Source organism: Caretta caretta, chromosome 10, assembly GCF_965140235.1.
Source record: "Caretta caretta isolate rCarCar2 chromosome 10, rCarCar1.hap1, whole genome shotgun sequence".
Lineage (NCBI taxonomy): Eukaryota > Metazoa > Chordata > Testudines > Cheloniidae > Caretta > Caretta caretta.
In genome coordinates, this window is record NC_134215.1 from 2820052 (window position 1) to 2838753 (window position 18702).

At 49.7% G+C, this 18702-nt stretch overlaps 1 protein-coding gene across 2 annotated transcripts in view; it reads right to left on the reverse strand.

The window, feature by feature from the left end:
• The window catches only part of PRKCB (protein kinase C beta), a 250814-nt gene that overhangs the window by 100066 nt on the left and 132046 nt on the right, over window positions 1-18702 (reverse strand). For both annotated transcript variants that reach the window (XM_048866172.2, XM_048866171.2), the window contains exons 4-5: window positions 12633-12744; window positions 10447-10575 (exon numbers count right to left, since the gene is read on the reverse strand). In XM_048866172.2, coding sequence (XP_048722129.1) covers window positions 10447-10575; window positions 12633-12744 — 241 coding nt within the window. The remainder of the gene's footprint in view (window positions 1-10446; window positions 10576-12632; window positions 12745-18702) is intronic.

Consider the following 18702-nt stretch of genomic DNA (forward strand, 5'->3'; position numbering starts at 1 on the left):
TAGCGACTGACACCTTTCTCGCTTGTCCTGCTCGTAACCTAACCGCGGAGGAAGTTACTCCCCACCCTGGTTCCTCTCCTGTACCACGGCAGCAGGAACCCAGACAAAGAGCAGCATATTTCAGTTGTTTTATATGCACAGTTAACAAATTAAAAATTGGCCCGATTCAAGCGCACCAGGTTCGTAGCACATGCATTTTGGGAGCGCAAGAGAGTTTGGCTGAAATATGAGATTTTAGACACAAGATCTGGGACCTCTGGTTCCAATAACATAAAAATTTCAGAGCAGATTAAAACAAATGAAAGAAAGGTCACAAACGGCAATGTTGCTGCTATTGGAGATAATTTGAAATGGACCCACTCTTTGTTTTTCCAAAATTGTTAACAATTAAAAAAAATCAAAATAATTAATTGGCATTTTTTGCTTCCTGGAAAAAAAACAAAAAAACAAAAACCTAACAGGTTTCAGTAAATGAAAAATGTCCAGAAGAACCCAACCAAAGCAAAGAGTTTTCATGAATATTTAGATTTGGAAAGAAAAAGCCATTTTTCTAATATAAAACAATTTCCCCCAGCAACTCTAATATCGATAAAAATCTACCAAAGCCTCAGTTCTTGGGGCATTGCAAGGCCACACTGGAGTGGGCCACAGCTGGGGCTCAGATTTGCTGGGAGCAGTTAGATCAGCAGAAAGAACAAGCCGCTCAGGGAAAACATGGGAATGACTTCAACAAAGCCTTCAGCGCTCTGCCCTCACCTGAACAGACGGCACTAGCTCATTCAGTCAGTGTACAGGGCAGCAGGCTCTCCTTCTGGCCCTAAAGCCACGAGAGGTACTGACGATGCTGGTTTACTGCCTGGTGACTATACTGGAGGAGTGCAGCACAATCCCAGCCTGTGCCATGGGCCCTGTTGGTTCCTGCCTGGCAGTAGAGATGCTCCCACCAAGGAGGGGTGCTGCACCGTTCACCAACAATCTTCTGCTTCCACAAAGGCACCTCTCTCATTAAGATGGGTGTCTGCAGCAGAAGAGCCCACAACCCACATGGAGGCCTGTGCTGACCACTCACTGGGGCCTAAATAAATACAGTGTTGCCAGCTCTTGTGATTTAATCATGACTCTCGCCATAGTTGGTGTTTTCCTTCCAGCCCCAGCTGCTGGCATCAACTCCGGAAATATCAAATTTAATTTTTTTAAAAGTGAAAGTTTCCAGCCCTCGCAGCTGTAGAGAAAAGTTTAAAAACTGGATCCGAGGGCACCCTGGGGGCTCAGAAACTAGGGGACAAAATCCAAAATTTATCATTTAAAAACAAAACAAACATACATCATCACTTGTGGTTTCTAAGCCAGTCTCATGATTTGAGGCTTGACTCTAATACCTCAGACAATGAGTGCCCAGAATTTTGACTGGGCAATTTGACAGACCAAGCCACAGACTCTCCCCTGGAACAGACACGGATTCCGGGCACACCACACGTTCCAGAGGTGGGAGAGGCGGCCTGCATGGTTTAAGAACAGCTATACTGGGTCATATCAATGGTCCATCTAGCCCAGGATCCTGTCTTCTGACAGTGGCCAATGGCAGGTGCTTCAGAGGGAATGAACAGAACAGGGCAGTTATCAAGTGATCCATCCCCTGTGGTCCACTCCCAGCTTCTGGCAAACAGAGGCTAGAGACACTTCAGAGCATTGTTTTGCTTCCCTGCCCATCCTGGCTAATAGCCATTGATAAACCTATTCTCCATGAATGTATCTAGTTCTTTTTTGAACCTGTTTCTGCTGGGCTGGATTTCCAAGTGACGAACCTCTTGCTTGAAGGCCGCACAGAAGTGGGTGCTTTGGAGGGCACTGACTGGAAAGAGGGCATGGGTCTGGGGAAGCGGTTCTGCACATCGAGGGCAGCAGGGAAAGATGCACCGAGTGGAAGGGGAGGAGATGGCCAGAGGATCCTGGTGGAGTGGAGAATTTGGAGTTGTTTAAGAGACAAGGTTCGGGATGGGGGCATGGTTGGATTGTGAAGGGCTTTAAGTGTAGGTCTGAGATGGCAGTGGAGGAACTAAGAGAGGAGGGTGTCATGGTCAGATCAGTGGGGGAGCATCTGCATGGAGTCCACTATCAGAAATGGGGTCCAGCTAGCACTGCAGGGCTCTCATGACCGAGTGGCAGCTGAGTGCGTGCATGCTGGGATGTGCTGCCCAAAAGCCACCCTCACATCCCTCTTCAGCTAGGCCACACTCACTAAGAATGCAGGCTAGCACCTTTACCCTCTCACTCTCTGGGTTCCTATTCAGTGCCCGTCGCCAGGACCTCTCTCAGCACCAGGGTCACCTGGCAGGGCGATTCCAGGCTGTCCGCGTGGAGCAGTTCAGAACAAAAAGAACTTGATTTGAGGGGGCCTGCCCCAAAACCCCGATACGGGGAGGACAGTGACTGACCACAGACTCCCTACTCGGCAACAGATCACCCAGTATGGCACATTAGAAAGTGCCAGTCACTCCTCAGGGGCCTTTCCTGTCCCCAGGGCAGCCTGGTGATGAGCAAGAGATGTATCATCCTTATCCGACTGAAGATGAAGACTTGAACTGACCCAAGCAGTGCACACTCTGAAAAGGTCACCGCTCCAGTAAATGCTGCTCCGAGAAGAAAACAAGGCCTAATTGGAAGCTGTTTCTACAGCAGACACAGGAAAACATCTTTAACCATCGCTCAAGTGTCAGTGCATCCTGGAAACAGGTATCTCCGACCCCGGAGGTGTCGGCAGCATCGGCAAACACTAAAGCTAGTCTAGAACTGAGAGCTTAGTGCTCACATTTCATAACAGCCCTTGTTGCCTTCCCAGATGAAGGCTGGCAGGGAAGGGACTGAGACACCTGGTTTCTTTGGATCAGCATAAGGCCAACTGCATGGTGAGACCAGACTCCATCACCACCTGCGTTGTGTATTCCAACAAAGGGGATGGAGCCAGACATGACTGGGAGCGGGGAAGGTCCCAGCTTTGCTCTCTCAGCTAAATGGCGACTTGGGCAAGTGGGGGAAACTGAGACTGGAGGCAGCCTAGGCAGGAGCTGCTTCAGGCTTCAAAACATGCAGTGGAAAGAGGATGGCAGAGGGATGTGTGTGTGTGTGTCCAATGCTTGGGGAGCTGACCCAGAATGAAGGGTGCGTATGGTAGGTCAGTGACACAGCGGGGCTGCCCATAGCAAGTGCCATCAGCCAGCAGGGAGTTTACAGACCAACGAGAGCTCCTCCTACAGATGGCAACATGGCGCCGGGGTCAGCAGGAGTGGGAGCCACCAGAGGCTTCAGCCTGTCCCCCCTGAAAGGCCTCACAGAGGGAATCTGTTTTGGGAAGCACTGGAGGAGGGACAGCGCGGCACGGGGGCACACTAGGATGGAGGGTGGAGCAGAATAAATGAAAGAGTAGAGCTGGGACTATCAGCACAATGGTTCCCCCTCTTCTGGGCTCCAAACCGCTTACCCACCGGGACAGGGAGGAGAAATGGTCACATGGACACAGCTAGCTGCTACTGGGCGGTGGCACAGTGGGTGCTGAGGGGACCAGCTGTTTTGCTTTATAGGCTGGAGAACCCGGCTACGCAAATCCAATAGCCACCAGCTGGCATGCTGCCCCGCCACGCCCCAGTCTGGTGACATCTCCCTGCCCACATTTGCCGAGGATTTCTTTCGTTGTGACTGTGCATGGCCACAGACAGAAAGCATGTAGAGTACACAGGAACAGCCAGCCCGGATCAGAGCTGCGGTCAGTATCCTGCTTCCAACAGCGGCCAGCACCAGAGGCCTCAGAGAAAGGTGCAAGAAGATTCACATTAGGCAGACATGGGATATCTGCCCTCCACATTAACTATTACAGGTGAGGATGAAACCTAGAGACAGACTTAAACTCACAAGTGGGAGGTTTAATCATTTCCCATTGTTTCTGCTCGCATTAATTAGCATTCCGGAGAGCCTTGTTATACAAACACATATCCTGTATCTCTCTTGGACCTTGGTATGTTTTGGGCCTGAACAACTTCCTGTGGCACTGAGTTCCACAGTCTAATTATGAGCTTTTCCTTTCCTTGGTTTTCAATTTGCCACCTTTTAATTTCAATTAATGGTCTCTTGTTCTTGTGTTCCTGAAGACACCACGTGACCAAACAACTGTTTCTGCTTGCCTTAAAGCAGTGAGACCACTCCAAAACTAAGACAGGCTAGGATCCAAAGCCACTGCTTATTTGCCTTAGCAACACCTACTCTCAAAAAGACAGACTCATGTCCCTCTTTAAAAGAACCAGGAACGTTGATGCTGCCACCCACACAGGCTATGAAGCCACCTGCAACAGCAACCGCAGCCCCAGGGTGCTGACCCCCAGGTTGATCTTCACTTCCCTCGGTTGCTGCTGTCCTAACAGACACAGCTATTTAGGTTTTCTTAAATGTAAAATATTTAATCCTTCATGAGACAAGGAGCCTGACCATCTGTTGGATCCACGGGCCTGGTTATTACACACACGTTATTATAGTAGACGAAGACATCTCTCCAACCCCAGCACCCTGCATTTTGAGATGCAGCACCAAGGACAGTGGTATCACAGAGGGAGGGAAGAAAATCATCTAAAAAACATTCCAGCAAGTTGGCAGCATCATTAACCTGCATGAACCAGCAACCAGGAGTCACCCATGAAAGGGGAGACATTGCTAATGAATTCAGAGGGGCCTTGCATGGGAATCATTGTCTATAAGGCCTGACCCAGCTCCTGCTGGAGTCAATGGAAAGCCTGCCTTTGACTCAACTGGCCCCTGGATTGGATGCTGCCCCCTCTCTGCCTCTTCAATGCTGCGAAGGAGCCAAGAGCAAGTTTCTGGATTCAGGGAAGTTTCGGGGGACGGACGCACGGACGCATGGATTGTTGTAAAGCTTTGCCAAGTATTTAGAGTTTTGAGCCTTTGCCAAAAGCGTTTGATTTTATTAAGTCAATGAGATTTGGGTTCTCATCAGGCTGGTCCCAGCCACAGCGAGGGTCAACCAGATCCCATGCTAAGTTATGGCCACTTTCCAGCATGGTACCGACTGACACGCTCTGCGGACTGGGAAACCGACTTAGCATTGGAGTACTCTCACGTTTCTGCCCTGCCCATCACCGGGGTGTCTGGGTGCTGGCAAGAACGATTGTTATTCTGAAAGTGTGTTCTGATACCAATGCTGCCCCGGTGAAGGCTCTCCAGGTATGACAGCGTGGGACCCCGTTCTGTCACAAACGGCCCTATCCAGCCAGGAGAGGGTGGCTTTCATCTCACACACGAGCACTGCTGCCCCTGCCCTGCGAGGACGTGGGAGTGGGTCACGGCCGCGGTACGGTGCAGGGGACTGAGATGTGCGCACAGTCCGTGGATTGATGGGGGAAGGGGGATGCTCCGACAACCCACTAATGGTTTGTGGCTGCTCTGCCTGGCCCTGGATGCAACCAGGAAGCAATGCCTGAAAAGGGAGCTCCGCAGAATCCTGGCCAAAGAAGGGACTGCAGCAGGAGGGGAAGGGGACGGGGGAAAGTGGCTTACCAGCAGCATTATTCCCCTCTTATCCCAGCCATAAGGCAGCCGTGCCCAACCCCCAGCCCCCGACTCATGTCTCAATCTCCCAGCACAGCCCCCTGGAGTCTGCCTGTTCCCTGAGGGCACGTCCATCATCCTGGGGGTAGCTTAAGGAATGCCCAGCCCAGTGAGACAAGAGCCTCTTGGTTGCACCCGCCAGGGCTCAGATGAAGCCTGTTCCTAGCTCTGCCTGGGATGACAGAGGCCACAGGCCATTTATGGGACTGTGCTGCCACCTAGAGGGGAACATGCTGCACTACCCATGCTACCGATCCGCGTGTGGAGACAAACAGCCAGGCACGTCTTAAACGCAAATGCTCACCAGAGGGTGGTTAGCATCTGGGCAATGCGGCATACAAATCGTGCCACATTCAGGATTGGGGTTTCAGACTGACTGAGCACTCGCAATGAGAGCAGAACATGGAAATCCCTTCCCGTGAAAAACAGCGTGTTTTCGAGGGGAAAAAAATCTCCACTCAAATGAAGAGAAAGCCAAAACCACAACCGTTTTCATGGGGAAAGGTTTCCAGAAGAAGTCTGTGTGGGGACAGCCACAATGAAATGTTTCCGCTTGCCTGCCTGCCTGCCTGGAAGAGCCATTACCAAGAGTTTCACAGGCAGGCAGCCAGCATTTCCATCTTCCTGCTGGACACACCAGGTTTTTTGGAAAAATTCAGCTTCTCTGAAAATTTGCATTTCTGTGAAAACAGGGCATTTACTGTCAAAAATCATTCCAATGGGAAGTTCCAGAGGAGCCCAATGCACGGGCTCAGTACATCTGAAAAATCAGGCCCCAGAAGCCCGGGGATGGGGGAACCGAGCCAAACAGCTAGCGAGGGTCTCGAGGAGTCTTCAAGGAAGCTTTTGGGGCTCGGAGAACTGGCAGATTTTTCAGGAGACCTGTTTAATGGCACAGACCTCCCCTTCCTGACAACACTTTCTTACTTGGCCGCTCAGCAGACTGGATCTCCCTCCCAACCAGTCACATCTACCACGAAGGAGGGCAGGACAAGAGGAGATGGGTTCAAACTACAGCAAGACGGATTTAGATTAAATCTCAGGAAAAGCTTCCTAACTGTAAGAACAGTCAGCCAATGGAGCAGACGCCTCGGGAGGTCATGGAAGCGCCTTCTCTGGCAATTTTCAAAAGGAGGCTGGACAGCATCTCTCTGGGAGGGTTTAGACCCAACAAATCCTGCATCTTGGCAGGGGGTTAGACTAGATGGTCCCTTCTAACCATATGGTTCTGTGATAGTGGACCTTGATCTTTTTGAAATATACATTTGCCCCTCACTCCAGAGAAGCAGGACACTGCTAAGCCAAGGCCTTTGTGTTAGCCGTTTGCATCAGGTTCAAGTGAGGATCTTTAGGGAAAAGCAACACCTTACCACTTTTCAAAGAGGTCAGTACAGTGTACTGGGCAATGCTGCATAAATTATCTGTGTGGATCAAAAGGATCTACTTAAATAGCTCCCCTCCTCCCGTGAGAATTACAACCAGTAATCAAGAGCCTCTTGTACTCCTGGGTCAACACTCAACTTCAACCTACAACCAGAACAAGCTGTAGCCTGTGCCTTGACCAGAGCTCCTGCTTTTCTTGCCAGGCCTCTCCCACTAGGAAGCAGGGCAGTCTCAACCACACACTCTGCAGCTATGACCCTATTCTCAAAGCAAACAGCTGCTGGGGGAACAAAAACTTCTGCTGAACTGTGCCAGACAGGTGATGGCAAAATAAAGTACAGCACGCTCCCCAGCTTCTGCACAATACAAAGCTCGCTCTGCCAACCTGGGGCCCCTCTCCCTAATCACAGTCACTGCTTGGGATTTGAGAGACTCAAGCAGACCCTGAAGAGTTTAAAAAAAAACAAACCATGCACCAAAGGAAGGAAGTCAGGCCACTTAACAGCCCCTACAGGGCAGGCAGAAATCCTCTCCCCCCCCCTCCCTCATTAAGTATGTGGAAGAGCTGGAGAACACAGTACATTTCCTTGCCTTCCTCCAGGAGCCAAGAGATGACGGGTTCCACCGACACCTCCCTAAAGGGCTGGAAATAAAATGCTCTTTCCACCGGTTTGAAACAAATGCACCTGACTCTCTTCAACTCCATACGAAAGGGTTCAAAGAGCCTCGTGGTGGTTCTGCCGGGGTTTCAGAGAGACTTTGGTGGTGGTGGGGTGTCACAGGTTTTCCCAAGAGTGGGACCCAGGATTTCTCTCTGTTCTAGCCCTCCCCATCCTAGTGTCAAATCTAGGAATCTACACGAGGCGCATCCCAGGGCATCTGAGCAGCTGTTTGGGAAAGGGAAAATTTTTCCTGCAAGAGATGTGACAAAAAGATTTTGGTTTTTTGAAAGTTTTCCTTGAAATTTTATGGTTTCATTGAAAAACACCCCCCCCCCCCCCGTTGGTTTTCCATCAAAAACCTGAACATCTCCAATAACAATGGAACATTTTAAATTAAAATATTTATTCATGTGACCATCTAATCAGACCTGCTGTATAACATAGGCCGGAGAACCTCAGCCCAGGATTCAAAGCTATAACTTCGGGTGGGGCTAGAGCAGGTCTTTTAGAAAGCACCCAGCCCTGATTTAAAGACTTCAAGTGACAAAAAAATCCACCACATACCTAGCCAAGTTTTTCCATGGGTTAATCACGGTCACAGTTAAAAATAAGGCACCATTTTTAGTCTGAATTTTCCACTTTCAACTTCCAGCCATTGGATCTTGTTCTGCCTTTGTCTGGTAGATTGAAGAGCCTCTGCTCCCAGAAATATTCTCCCCCTGGAGGTACTTGTAGACTGTAACCAAGTCACCTCTTAGCCTTCTCTTGGACAAGCTAAATAGATTGAACTTTTTAAGTCTCTCACTTTAAAGCAGGTTTTCCCAGCCTTGAATCATTCCTGGGGCTCTTTTCTGCACCCTTTCCTTTTGTATTCCACAGGAATTATTCACACACACCCTTAGGAATTCCCACCTAGTTATCCAGTCATGTAACAGCTCAGACACCGGGGTGAGGGGCGTAGGGGGGAAATCCCTGCATCTCTGTGCCCACTCAATACACTCTAAAACAACAGGGATTTTTTTAATTGCTCAGTTTTTTCAAGATGCTTTTTCAAACACCTGGGAGCTCCCTGGATGTTTTAGAACAACACTCCCCTTCTCTGCACGCTCAGAGGGACAGACGCTGGTAAAAGAGAACGAAAGGATGGTGAAAGGAGAGGAGAACATGGCCGCAGCAGGAAAGAGGAAGATTATCTCCCCTTTGGAATACTGCTGCAGAGTGTTTGTCTTTTCAGACACGTGTCATCTCGGTCTCCCAGCACAAACGCGACTCAGACTACTTTAGTTGGAGCCAGCCTGTGGTCATTTCAGCCTGAAAGCCCGAAAACAGGAAACTGAGGAGCCCGGAACAAGAGCCCTTGGAGCCAGACCTATCCATTTCAAATCCAGCCTCCAGAGGTGGGGTGCTCCAGCCTGAATGCTGACCAAGGAGAGTCTGAGCAGCACAAACTCAATCTCCTCCCAGAAGCCAGATCTGCACTGCAGGGAGCTGTCAACTAGATTTCTGCCAAAGGAGCCACCGAAAGTTGCGAGAGCCTAGAGAGCGGGATTCAGCCCTTGCTACGGAAAGATGAGTGTCTGATATTAATGGAATAGTTGGAAGGCCAGACTGGCCTTTGAGGTCGGGGGTGGGGGGAAGGTTGTATGAGAGATCCAGCAGCTGTGGCCTGTCCCTTTAATACAGTTTTATACGCTTCCTGCCCTCTGCACAGGCCCCAGTTACAGAACTGGGCAGGCTTCTTTATAATAGTCCCCAGCCACTGAGACTAGCTAGCCTGGGAACAGCCACATGAGCAGTGACATTAGCACCAGGCCAAGCCCTCCTTCCTTTCAGGGGGGCCAGGCGTCACATTCAGTCTTCAAGAGAAACACCCGCCCTGTTCTCAGAGTCAGCTTTTGTCCCCCCCAGACCCCTCCTCTCTCTGCCTCAAACATGGTCCCAGCTGTTGGCTGGACAAGGTGTTCCTCACTGGCCGGATCTAAAGGCGTCTACTCTTCAGCAGTTGATCTCTCCTGCAGTTAACATACACAGAGCAATCAAGATCCCTTACAAACGCTTGGCTGGGATCTGCTAGCGGAAATGGAGTCTCAGCCAGCGTATTTATTGGAGGCAGAAAATAACCCTCCCTAGAGCCCAAATGCCTTTCCTTTCTCTCATACCTTCTGCATTTGCACAGGTCCTGTGTGCGAGACACCACAAGGGGGCTCTGGTGTTTCATGTTTTCTTCCTGGAGTTTTCCCTATGTATTAGTTGATCATATACGTTCCGTCTAGTGATTGCGGAGCCAGCCCGCAATGAACCTGCACGGCTTGGAGGATCCAGCACCCACCTGCATTAACGGGTTGGTTTGGCATGCTACCGTTGGCCCTGGGAAGTAGCAAGTGCACCAGAAGACTGTTATTATTTGCTTTGTGTTAGTGCTTAGAGGCCTGCGCCCCATTGTGTTTGGTGCTGTACGAACATACAGATCCCTGCCCCAAAGAGCCTGCAGTCTAAGTCTGAGAGATAAAAGCAGGACCCAGCAGATGGGGTGGGGAGGCTTGGAGTTGTCAGTTTATTAAACAGGTTGGCTCAGGAAGAAGAGGCAGCGTTCTAGCCAAAGAACTGAGAGGGCATTTCTCCCAAACTCACCACTAACGAGGACTACCACAGACGCGAGCAGCTCCAGCACGCTTCGGCCATAAAGAGCACTCGCACGCCCCAGATATTTATGCCAAGTTTCCAGAGCAGCAAGTTACAATAGCGAGGGACTGGAGGAGTCTGCATCTGTACAGCAGAGCCATGAACCTACCTACAACGGTGAGAACATCTTTTGCTATATCCGCCTTGATGTATATCCGGCCCCTGCGCTCAGTGTGGTCCGTTCCACATAGGCTCGGGACGTTCATCACACAGCGTTTGTGGACATTCATCATACAGGCTGCACAGAAGGAAACAAACACTTACTCCACAGCAGGGAGATCACAAGATTACCTTCCCCGCGGTCGGCTCCTAGATCGCCTGGAAGTTCTGAACCGAGCGGGGCGTGAGATGGGCATGATTGTGGGGGGAATCCGGTACAAATACTAATGCAGGCCCTGGTTCTGCCTATGGATCTTTGGAGATCTGTGGAGTCCCGCTGGGTCGCTTCAGCAGGGCTCCACACGTGCGCAGAGATCCACCAGCATGCCTCTCATGGCAAGATCAAGGCCAGAAACATTGCAGTGCTTTTTGTGCCAGCTTTAGCCACCATACTGGGACTTTTATCCACTGATGGGATGACTTCTCCCACAATGCCCAGGGTGTAATACTACGCATTAGGTTGAATTTGTCAGTGCTCAACAGGCAGGGAGAAAGTGCGTGAAGTGATAATTGATTAGCAGATCCCAAGCAGCAAGTTTCTGTCTCGATGGGGAAACCGGCACTACATAATATTGGCACGTTCAGCCCCCTGGCAACCGGACAGGTTTCCCACTTAAGCAGATGCTGGGGATTCATCGCCAGTTCTATTGGTTACTGCATATCCCCATTGAAACAGAAACACCATTCACTTAGTTAGCATTTGAGCGATGAAAAGATCTGTCAACGCTCCCTGATGAATTCCACTAGCTATTGTACCTCAACACCTGCATGAGCGCAGAGAAAATGCTTTCTAGAAGGGGCTGTTGAAATTGCATAAAAAACATAGGGCATTTTGTCGCCACCATGGGACAGCCACAGGGTGGCGCTAAAAGCCAGCATATAAGGAAGAGTATTTGGTTTGAAATTATCACAGGTTTTCCCTCTGGCTCCCCCTGCACCCATGTAAAGCACATGTCCCCACAACTCCTCACACTGTCCCTTGTCTATGGACGATAGACATGAGCCCTCCACTGCAGGGCTAAGAGTCAGGAGGGAGCTCAGTCTCTTTGGCTCATTCAGTGTTCAACCTCTGTTGAGGCAGACAAGGGGGCTGATTAGCACCCAATGGGACACAAACCCCCGTCGCCCCCCTACCCAAGGAATCGAAAAGCCTCACAGCTTATTTCATGACGGAGGCTGAACCACCATTAAATGGTTTGGGCCTCTTAACTGCCAGACTGAGCTGGATTTGAACCCATGAGCTAGAGCTAAATGGCCCTGTAGCCCATGACAAAGTCCCTGAGCCGCCCAGCTCCGGAAGTAACCCTCACTTTGGGGACGGTACGCCAGCCTCCCTAGGGGTTGGGGAAAGGGAACGAGGAAGAAAAAGAAAATGCTGGAAAAATCTCATCTCCTTTTAGTGAGCCTTAAAAAGGACTGGCCAATAAGGCTGGACTAGCCAAGAGAGACTTAGGCCATGTATCTTTTCTGGTCCCAACCAGGGACCTCTGCTGCTCTTCCCTTTCCAGAGCCCTAGGCCATTCTGACCTCCCTTCCATCCCAGCAGTAAGGCGTGATCACTGGGTGGTACCTGGGTGACACACTATGAGCATGATAGTACGGGGCAGGGCGGGCGTTTCAATCATGCTGGTGGCCTGCACATCCCGGGTCTCTGCTCTCTGACCAGGACCTGGGAAAAGCTCCCTCCCCTGCACACGTCCGAGGTTCCTTCCCATTTTAAGACTTCTGAAAAGTCAGGTGGGGAAACGAGAAGGTGCAATTTTACCGACAGGGAACCTGACTGATGTGTGTAAGCAAGTTCCCGATTTGTAGTCCCCTTTCTGCTATGCCCTCTGTGCGTCCACCTAGCCCTCGCCCAAGCCCTTGGAGGCAGGGGCTGCCCCCTCCCCAGCAAGCATCGCAGCACACAAATAGTAACTCGTGTCTACTACACCGTGCATTTCACCTGAATACACTGTAATCCTGCTTGGAGCATTGAGACAGGTTGAGACATGAAGTGAAATCCCAAGTCGATGGAAATTTTGCCCTTAGACTTCAATGTAGTCAGGAGTTCATCCCTGGCATGTGCCCCAGACGACCAGAGATTTGCCCTGCCCATTTATATCAGCCATGGCCGTGACAAAGAGCTTCACTTACTGTCACATTTCATCCCTTGGTGAATGAGTCCATAGAGTAATGAGCCACAGTGGTCACAGAAGGTGGGACTGGAGTACGTGTGGATTTTAAATTTGTGCTTGCTCCTTGGATCCTAAAAGGGAAAGAAGAGAGAGACCAAGATAGATCATGGACTTATATCAAATATCAGCATGTAGCACCCACCCTTGGCATTTCACATGCCACCTGGCTTTGCAGAGACAGGGCTTCAAAGACACATCCAACTCCCACTGATTCCAGCGGGAGCTGGATTAGGTCCCTAAAGATCCAGTCACATTTCATGAAAAGCAAATTAACTTATTTGATGTATTAGGTCTGAACCTGGAAGCCCGGAGGGTGAAATTCACCTTTGGGCAGCACACCCGCACAAAGCCCGTTCTAGTGGATACCGGTTCTTACGCTGCACTCGCCAGGCCTAGTGAGCTGTTAGCAGCAAGGTGGCAAAAGATGTCCAAGGTCTCCATCCACGTTCAGCCACCCAACAAACATCCATATGCACTGAAGCCAGCCAGCAGCCGGTCTACTCTTAGGGAATCTCGTAACTTAGAAGAAGAAACTAACCCTCTTCTTTCTCGCGCTTTGAGGGTTTTAAGCCAACTATCCGCTTTCCCCAACAGCTCATCACCCAAACTAAGAGACTCCCATTTACTCTGGGCAGCAATTCCAGTGCTAGAAGAGATCTTCAGTCTAGCAGAGATAGGCAGAACTCGAACCAAAAGCTGGAAGCTGAAGCTAGACAAATGCCAGCTAGAAATAAAGCGCACGTTGTTGCAGGGAGGGCGATTAACCCTGCAAACAAACTGCCAAAGGAAGTGGTGGATTCTCCATCTCTTGCCAGCTTCAGATCCAGGCTGCTTGCCTTCCTGGAAATTACGCGTTGGCCAAACACAAGGTATTGCATGCAGTACAGGGGTAGGCGGGGACGTTCTCTGGCTTGTATCATACAGCAGGGCGGACAAAGATCTAATGGTCCTTTCTGACTTTAAGCCCCATGCGCTCTGTGAACCGAAGATACTGTGATTACCGAAAGCGGCTGGGATGCTGCTGCAGGCGGTTCTGATGGTGCTGGAGAGCCATATGCTTATGAAGGACAGCAGCCCAATCGGAAGACACAGCCGTGTCCATAGTAAATCACAAGTAGCGCTCATCACTCCATTTTGCTGAGGAGTCTGACATTTCAAAGTTTAGTTTTGTTCCAATTTGGAATGAAAACCAAAACGAAAACCTTTGAATCATAGAGTATCCGGGTTGGAAGGGACCTCAGGAGGTCATCTAGTCCAACCCCCCTGCTCAAAACAGGACCAATCCCCAATTTTTGCCCCATATCCCTAAATGGTCCCCTCAAGGATTGAACTCACACCCCTGGGTTTAGCAGGCCAATGCTCAAACCACTGAGCTATCCCTCACCAACTGGGGAATAGAGCCCAGGCTCCGGGGCAGTCCTCCTGGTAGGTTCCCTAAACCCAGGATGGCTGGGGTACCCTGCTCTAGGGCCGTCCTGCATTTGAACTGCCAAGGAGACAAGTGGGTGAGCGAGAGGAAACCAGGCAGGGTTTTGTCATGGCCCTGCCTGGGTTCACTGCAGCTTCACCAAAATAGAACCATCCCTGCAAAATGTTTCAATTTCAACAAAAGTCAGAAAATCCAAACAACAAAATGTGTTTTGCTGGAATTTTTCCAACCAGCTTGAGTCATTACAGATAATGAAAAGGAGTACTTGTGGCACCTTAGAGACTAACCAATTTATTTGAGCATGAGCTTTCGTGAGCTACAGCTCACTTCATCAGATGACATGCTCACGAAAGCTCATGCTCAAATAAATTGGTTAGTCTCTAAGGTGCCACAAGTACTCCTTTTCTTTTTGCGAATACAGACTAACACGGCTGTTCCTCTGAAACATTACACATAATATTGCCCGTTGCCAGCCTGTGCCCCCGTTGTGCCTTGTTTTTCCACCGTATCCATTACCCCTTTTCCTACCAGCGGTACTGCTGTATGGAACCTGTATGATTACAGAGGTTGACAAGAACAAAAATAGAACAATGGCAAATGGAAAACAAAAAGCAAGTGCTGGCAGCATGAAGGGTTTTTTTTTCTGCTGCATCCTCCTGTGTAACTGAAGCCTGATTAACCAGCCTACTTTGTAAGTTTTATTTAGCTGCAATCCATCCTGGAGAAGTGTCACTCAATAGCCATTTATAAACTCTGGCTTTAATTTTATTATGGTGAGAGCAAGAGCCTCACACGCCGTTTTGATAGCTAAAGCTCAAGGTCCCCCACAGAGTTAAAATGCTCAGAAATGCAAATTAGATCCGATGACAACTCTTGCTAAGAACTGCACCTGCCTCCTAGACTCCACTGTGTAGGCAAAGGGAGGATGTAGCCACTCAGAAGGGGTGTAATTTTCCCACCATTGGGAACTTTGCAGGAAATCCCAGAGAGGAGCCCAGCCCCTTCTCCTGCATCAACTCAACTGCAGGCAACTTTGGGGTTGGGCAGGACAAAGACAGATCCATACCTTAGAACACCCCATTCTCCTTCTGTTTCTTTTCTCTGCCTGTTACATTGAATAGCATCAGCTGGGAGCCTGTGGCGTTTTACAGTGTAAAGAGAATTCGCCATCACCTGCATCGCCCTTTCCACAGGCTTTAACGGGGGGTTGCATCACTCTTTCCTGGAGCGTTGTTTCCAGAGCTGGATGCTTTGCTGCATCACACTGAGATGCAATTCACAACCAGTGCTCCTCGCCTGTCCGATCTGTCGAGTTTGCTTGGAAGCATTTCTCTGCTTCCCTCCAGGGAAGACCGGGGGCGGGGGACGGGACGACACAGGGTTTACAACTGGCAAACCTCAGTCAAAATGTCATCAGTGGCCTTCCTGGCATTGCTGCATGTTCCCCAAAACCCCCCCGCTCCGATCAGAAACTGAAGCATGCACGGGCCGCTGAGCTAGTGACACCATGGGTTTCACCTTTGAGAAAACCAGCTGCTCCCGTTTGCTTTTCGCGGTCTGTGGCATTCTCCCCCAGTCGCACCCACGCTGCTTAAGACTTTACAAGCAACTCCCAGCAAGCACCTCTTACTGGCTTAGCTTGGAGCTGAGAAGGAAAACATTCGCTACGAGATTGGGCTGCTCGTCCTGGCCGCCCTTGACCCCAAATGAGCTCACAGAAGGCATCTGAGGCCCCAGTACCCCTACGGAGGCTCGAGATCATGTTGGTGAGATTCCCTGGCAGGGGGAGCCCACCCAATGCCAGGCCTAAGCAGGGCCTGGACACATGGCAGCCGGGCTGCTGCTGGGAGAAGAGGGCCAGGCCGGGAGCACCAGCAGCATGTGGCAGGGACAGTGCAAGTCCCCTGAGCCTTCTGCTGGTACCTGGGACTGGCTGGGCAACTCCGGGTCTGGGACATGCTGAGCAGCCGCCAGCAACACGATTACACACCCTCTGCCCACCTCAGTGCTGTCTGCATCTGGTATTGGAGCCTCTCCCTGAGCCTGGCGGATACTGGGCAGCCACCCGCAATGATCAACAGCGGGGGATCAGCAGAAGAGCTGAATTTGGAGTCTCCTGGGTATATAAGGAGGAGATCTCAGCAGGGTTCTCCAGGAGGGGTCCTCCAGGTTGGACGCGACACCCCACTCTGGTTTGAAACAACCCAAATGCCATTAACCTTTAGGGGCATGTTCCCAGACCTGATTCCTGGACTTGGGGCTGGGCCTCAGCAAGGACTGGCATTCCTGGAAAGACAGGGCTGATTTAATTATTGGTTAATTGTTTACGGGCTTGGGAGTGAGTTGCTCTTGGCTCAGTCTTTTGAGCTGACCCTATTTCTAATGGATGCACAAGGTGCCCTAAAACGAGGGGTCACCCCTTTTCTGTAAATTGTAACTTAAAATAAACTGAAGATAAAGCATGGAGTTGAGAATCACCTACCTGCCTCAGCTAAGCATGGCTGTCAACACAGTACATGCTCCTTAAATTAATTTTCTCAGCTTTATTGCATTTAAGCTTTCAGTTGCACTAAACACTTTGATACCCTAGAAGTTTCCTTTCACGATACCCCAGATAACTCAAATGATATTTGAGAGATGGGCAATAACTGAACTGCATTTAATTCAGCCTGCTTAAGTGCAAGATATTGGATGCATGCTTCAGCAAATTTAATTGCATTTGAAAACTGAAGAGGTCTCATACATTACCCTAAGAAAAACTATTTTAGATTTATAACAAAAGACACTTCCTTTTAATAGCTGGGCTTGTCATTTGGATAATAGGAAGCCTGGGAGGATGAGGGTTAACAACAATTAACCTGTCTCCTGGAAACCCCCATGCACCAAGAAAGCTAGTTCATTAAGTAATACTGTACTTCTGTAAAGCTCCTGCGCTCCCAGGAGAGGCAATGAGACATCACAGAGATTTCAGAGAAAAAGTCAAACTCTGATTTCAGCACAAAAGAGGGAAAGGAGAAACTTTGAGACTTGTGAAAACTTAGTGACTGGAAAGTTAAACAAAAACTATCTAGTTGACAGCTCCTTTGCTGTTTGTGTTTTAAAGTCTCTCTCGCTCCCTGCAGGCCACCGAGTCACTCCTGGTGCTGCTGTGTAGCAGCCAGGCTGCCCCTACAGCATGATTTAGCCAATAGGAAAACGCCACATGCCCCCAGTTCACAATTCATGGTGGTGGCGCTGCTGGACGAAAGAAGAGGAGGAAGTGGGCCATGAAGAATCAAAGGCTGCCTCTCAGGAAGATGTGCTTTAGTCCAGTCCAAGTAACTGGGCTCAATCCAAGAGCAACTAGGTGAAATTATATGGTCTGCATTGTACAGGTCAGACTAGATGTTCCCTTCTGGCGATAAAGTCTATGAATGTGAATTGGTAAATAAGCCATTTCTCACAAAAATGGTGAGAAAAAAAAAAAGAATACCCTGAAAAATCCATTTACTGTGTAAGGAAGCTTATGGATTTAGTCTGATACAACTTTCCCCTACATGGAAGTCCTTAAAAGTGACCCGTATTTGATTTTTCTAATCTCAACTCTATTTGTGTGGAAGCTCAAAATAATCGCTCTAATCAGCTTTAGCCTGCACAAGAAGGATCTCTTTATTTCTGGTTCATTCCAATTCCAATGTATCCGTGTTTCCACCGTGCAGGGACTGATTCAGACAGCCGTCTATATCAGGCTGATGGGTCAGCAGCGCCTGAGAATCCGGATGTCAATCTCAGCGATGGAACAGGATCAAGTTCTCCAACCAAAGAACCTGAAATCTATCATTTACCGAGTGCCGGCGGTGTGGGGGCACTCAGTGTCTAAGGAGCCATGGACCCTGCTCTTCATTGTCCGTGTTCAGTATAGAAAGCAGCTCAGACACAGATTGTTCTGCCAGAACAAACAGCAGGGAAAGCAGGAGTCTTGTAGAGGTTATTTCTGAGGGGCTTGCTGGAAGAGTACAATCCGAGGAGCAGAAGGAAACTCGCTGGGCATGCTGCATTGGAAGAGTCAGATCAGCAAAGTACAATTGCTACTCAAGGGAATACTCACATGCAAAGAGATATCGCACCCCCACCCTCCCTCCCTATAATGCACACATGCCCCTCATGGTTAACACCCGGGATTTGGGCTATTCCCTCCTTATTCTGATGAGCTTGCCATCAAGCATTCAGCCCTTGCTATGGTATAGCTGCAGGAGAGAGGCATTGCTAAGTTGATTTACAGGGTTGCTTTACAGGGTTGTGTTGGATTAGACTGGCTCCTGTGACTCTGTGTCAGAAAAGATAAGACTCTTGAGAAGATTAAAAACTACTATGAGCCTCCCTGAGGAAAGGAGGCCTCTTCTAGGCCAGCCCGCGGAACACAACGGGTATGCACGGCACACCTCATCCACAGAGACTCACGAACACAGACTAAAGCCCTAAGCAGGGGTAGCCTAGGACACAGCTCCTAAGACCCAGGGGCACAGGACAGCACAATGACGTTTAATAGAGTCGGTCCCCTCCTCCCTCAGCACTCACACCACTTTCCTTTTGAAACCTGAAATAGGCAGTGTTTTCCCAA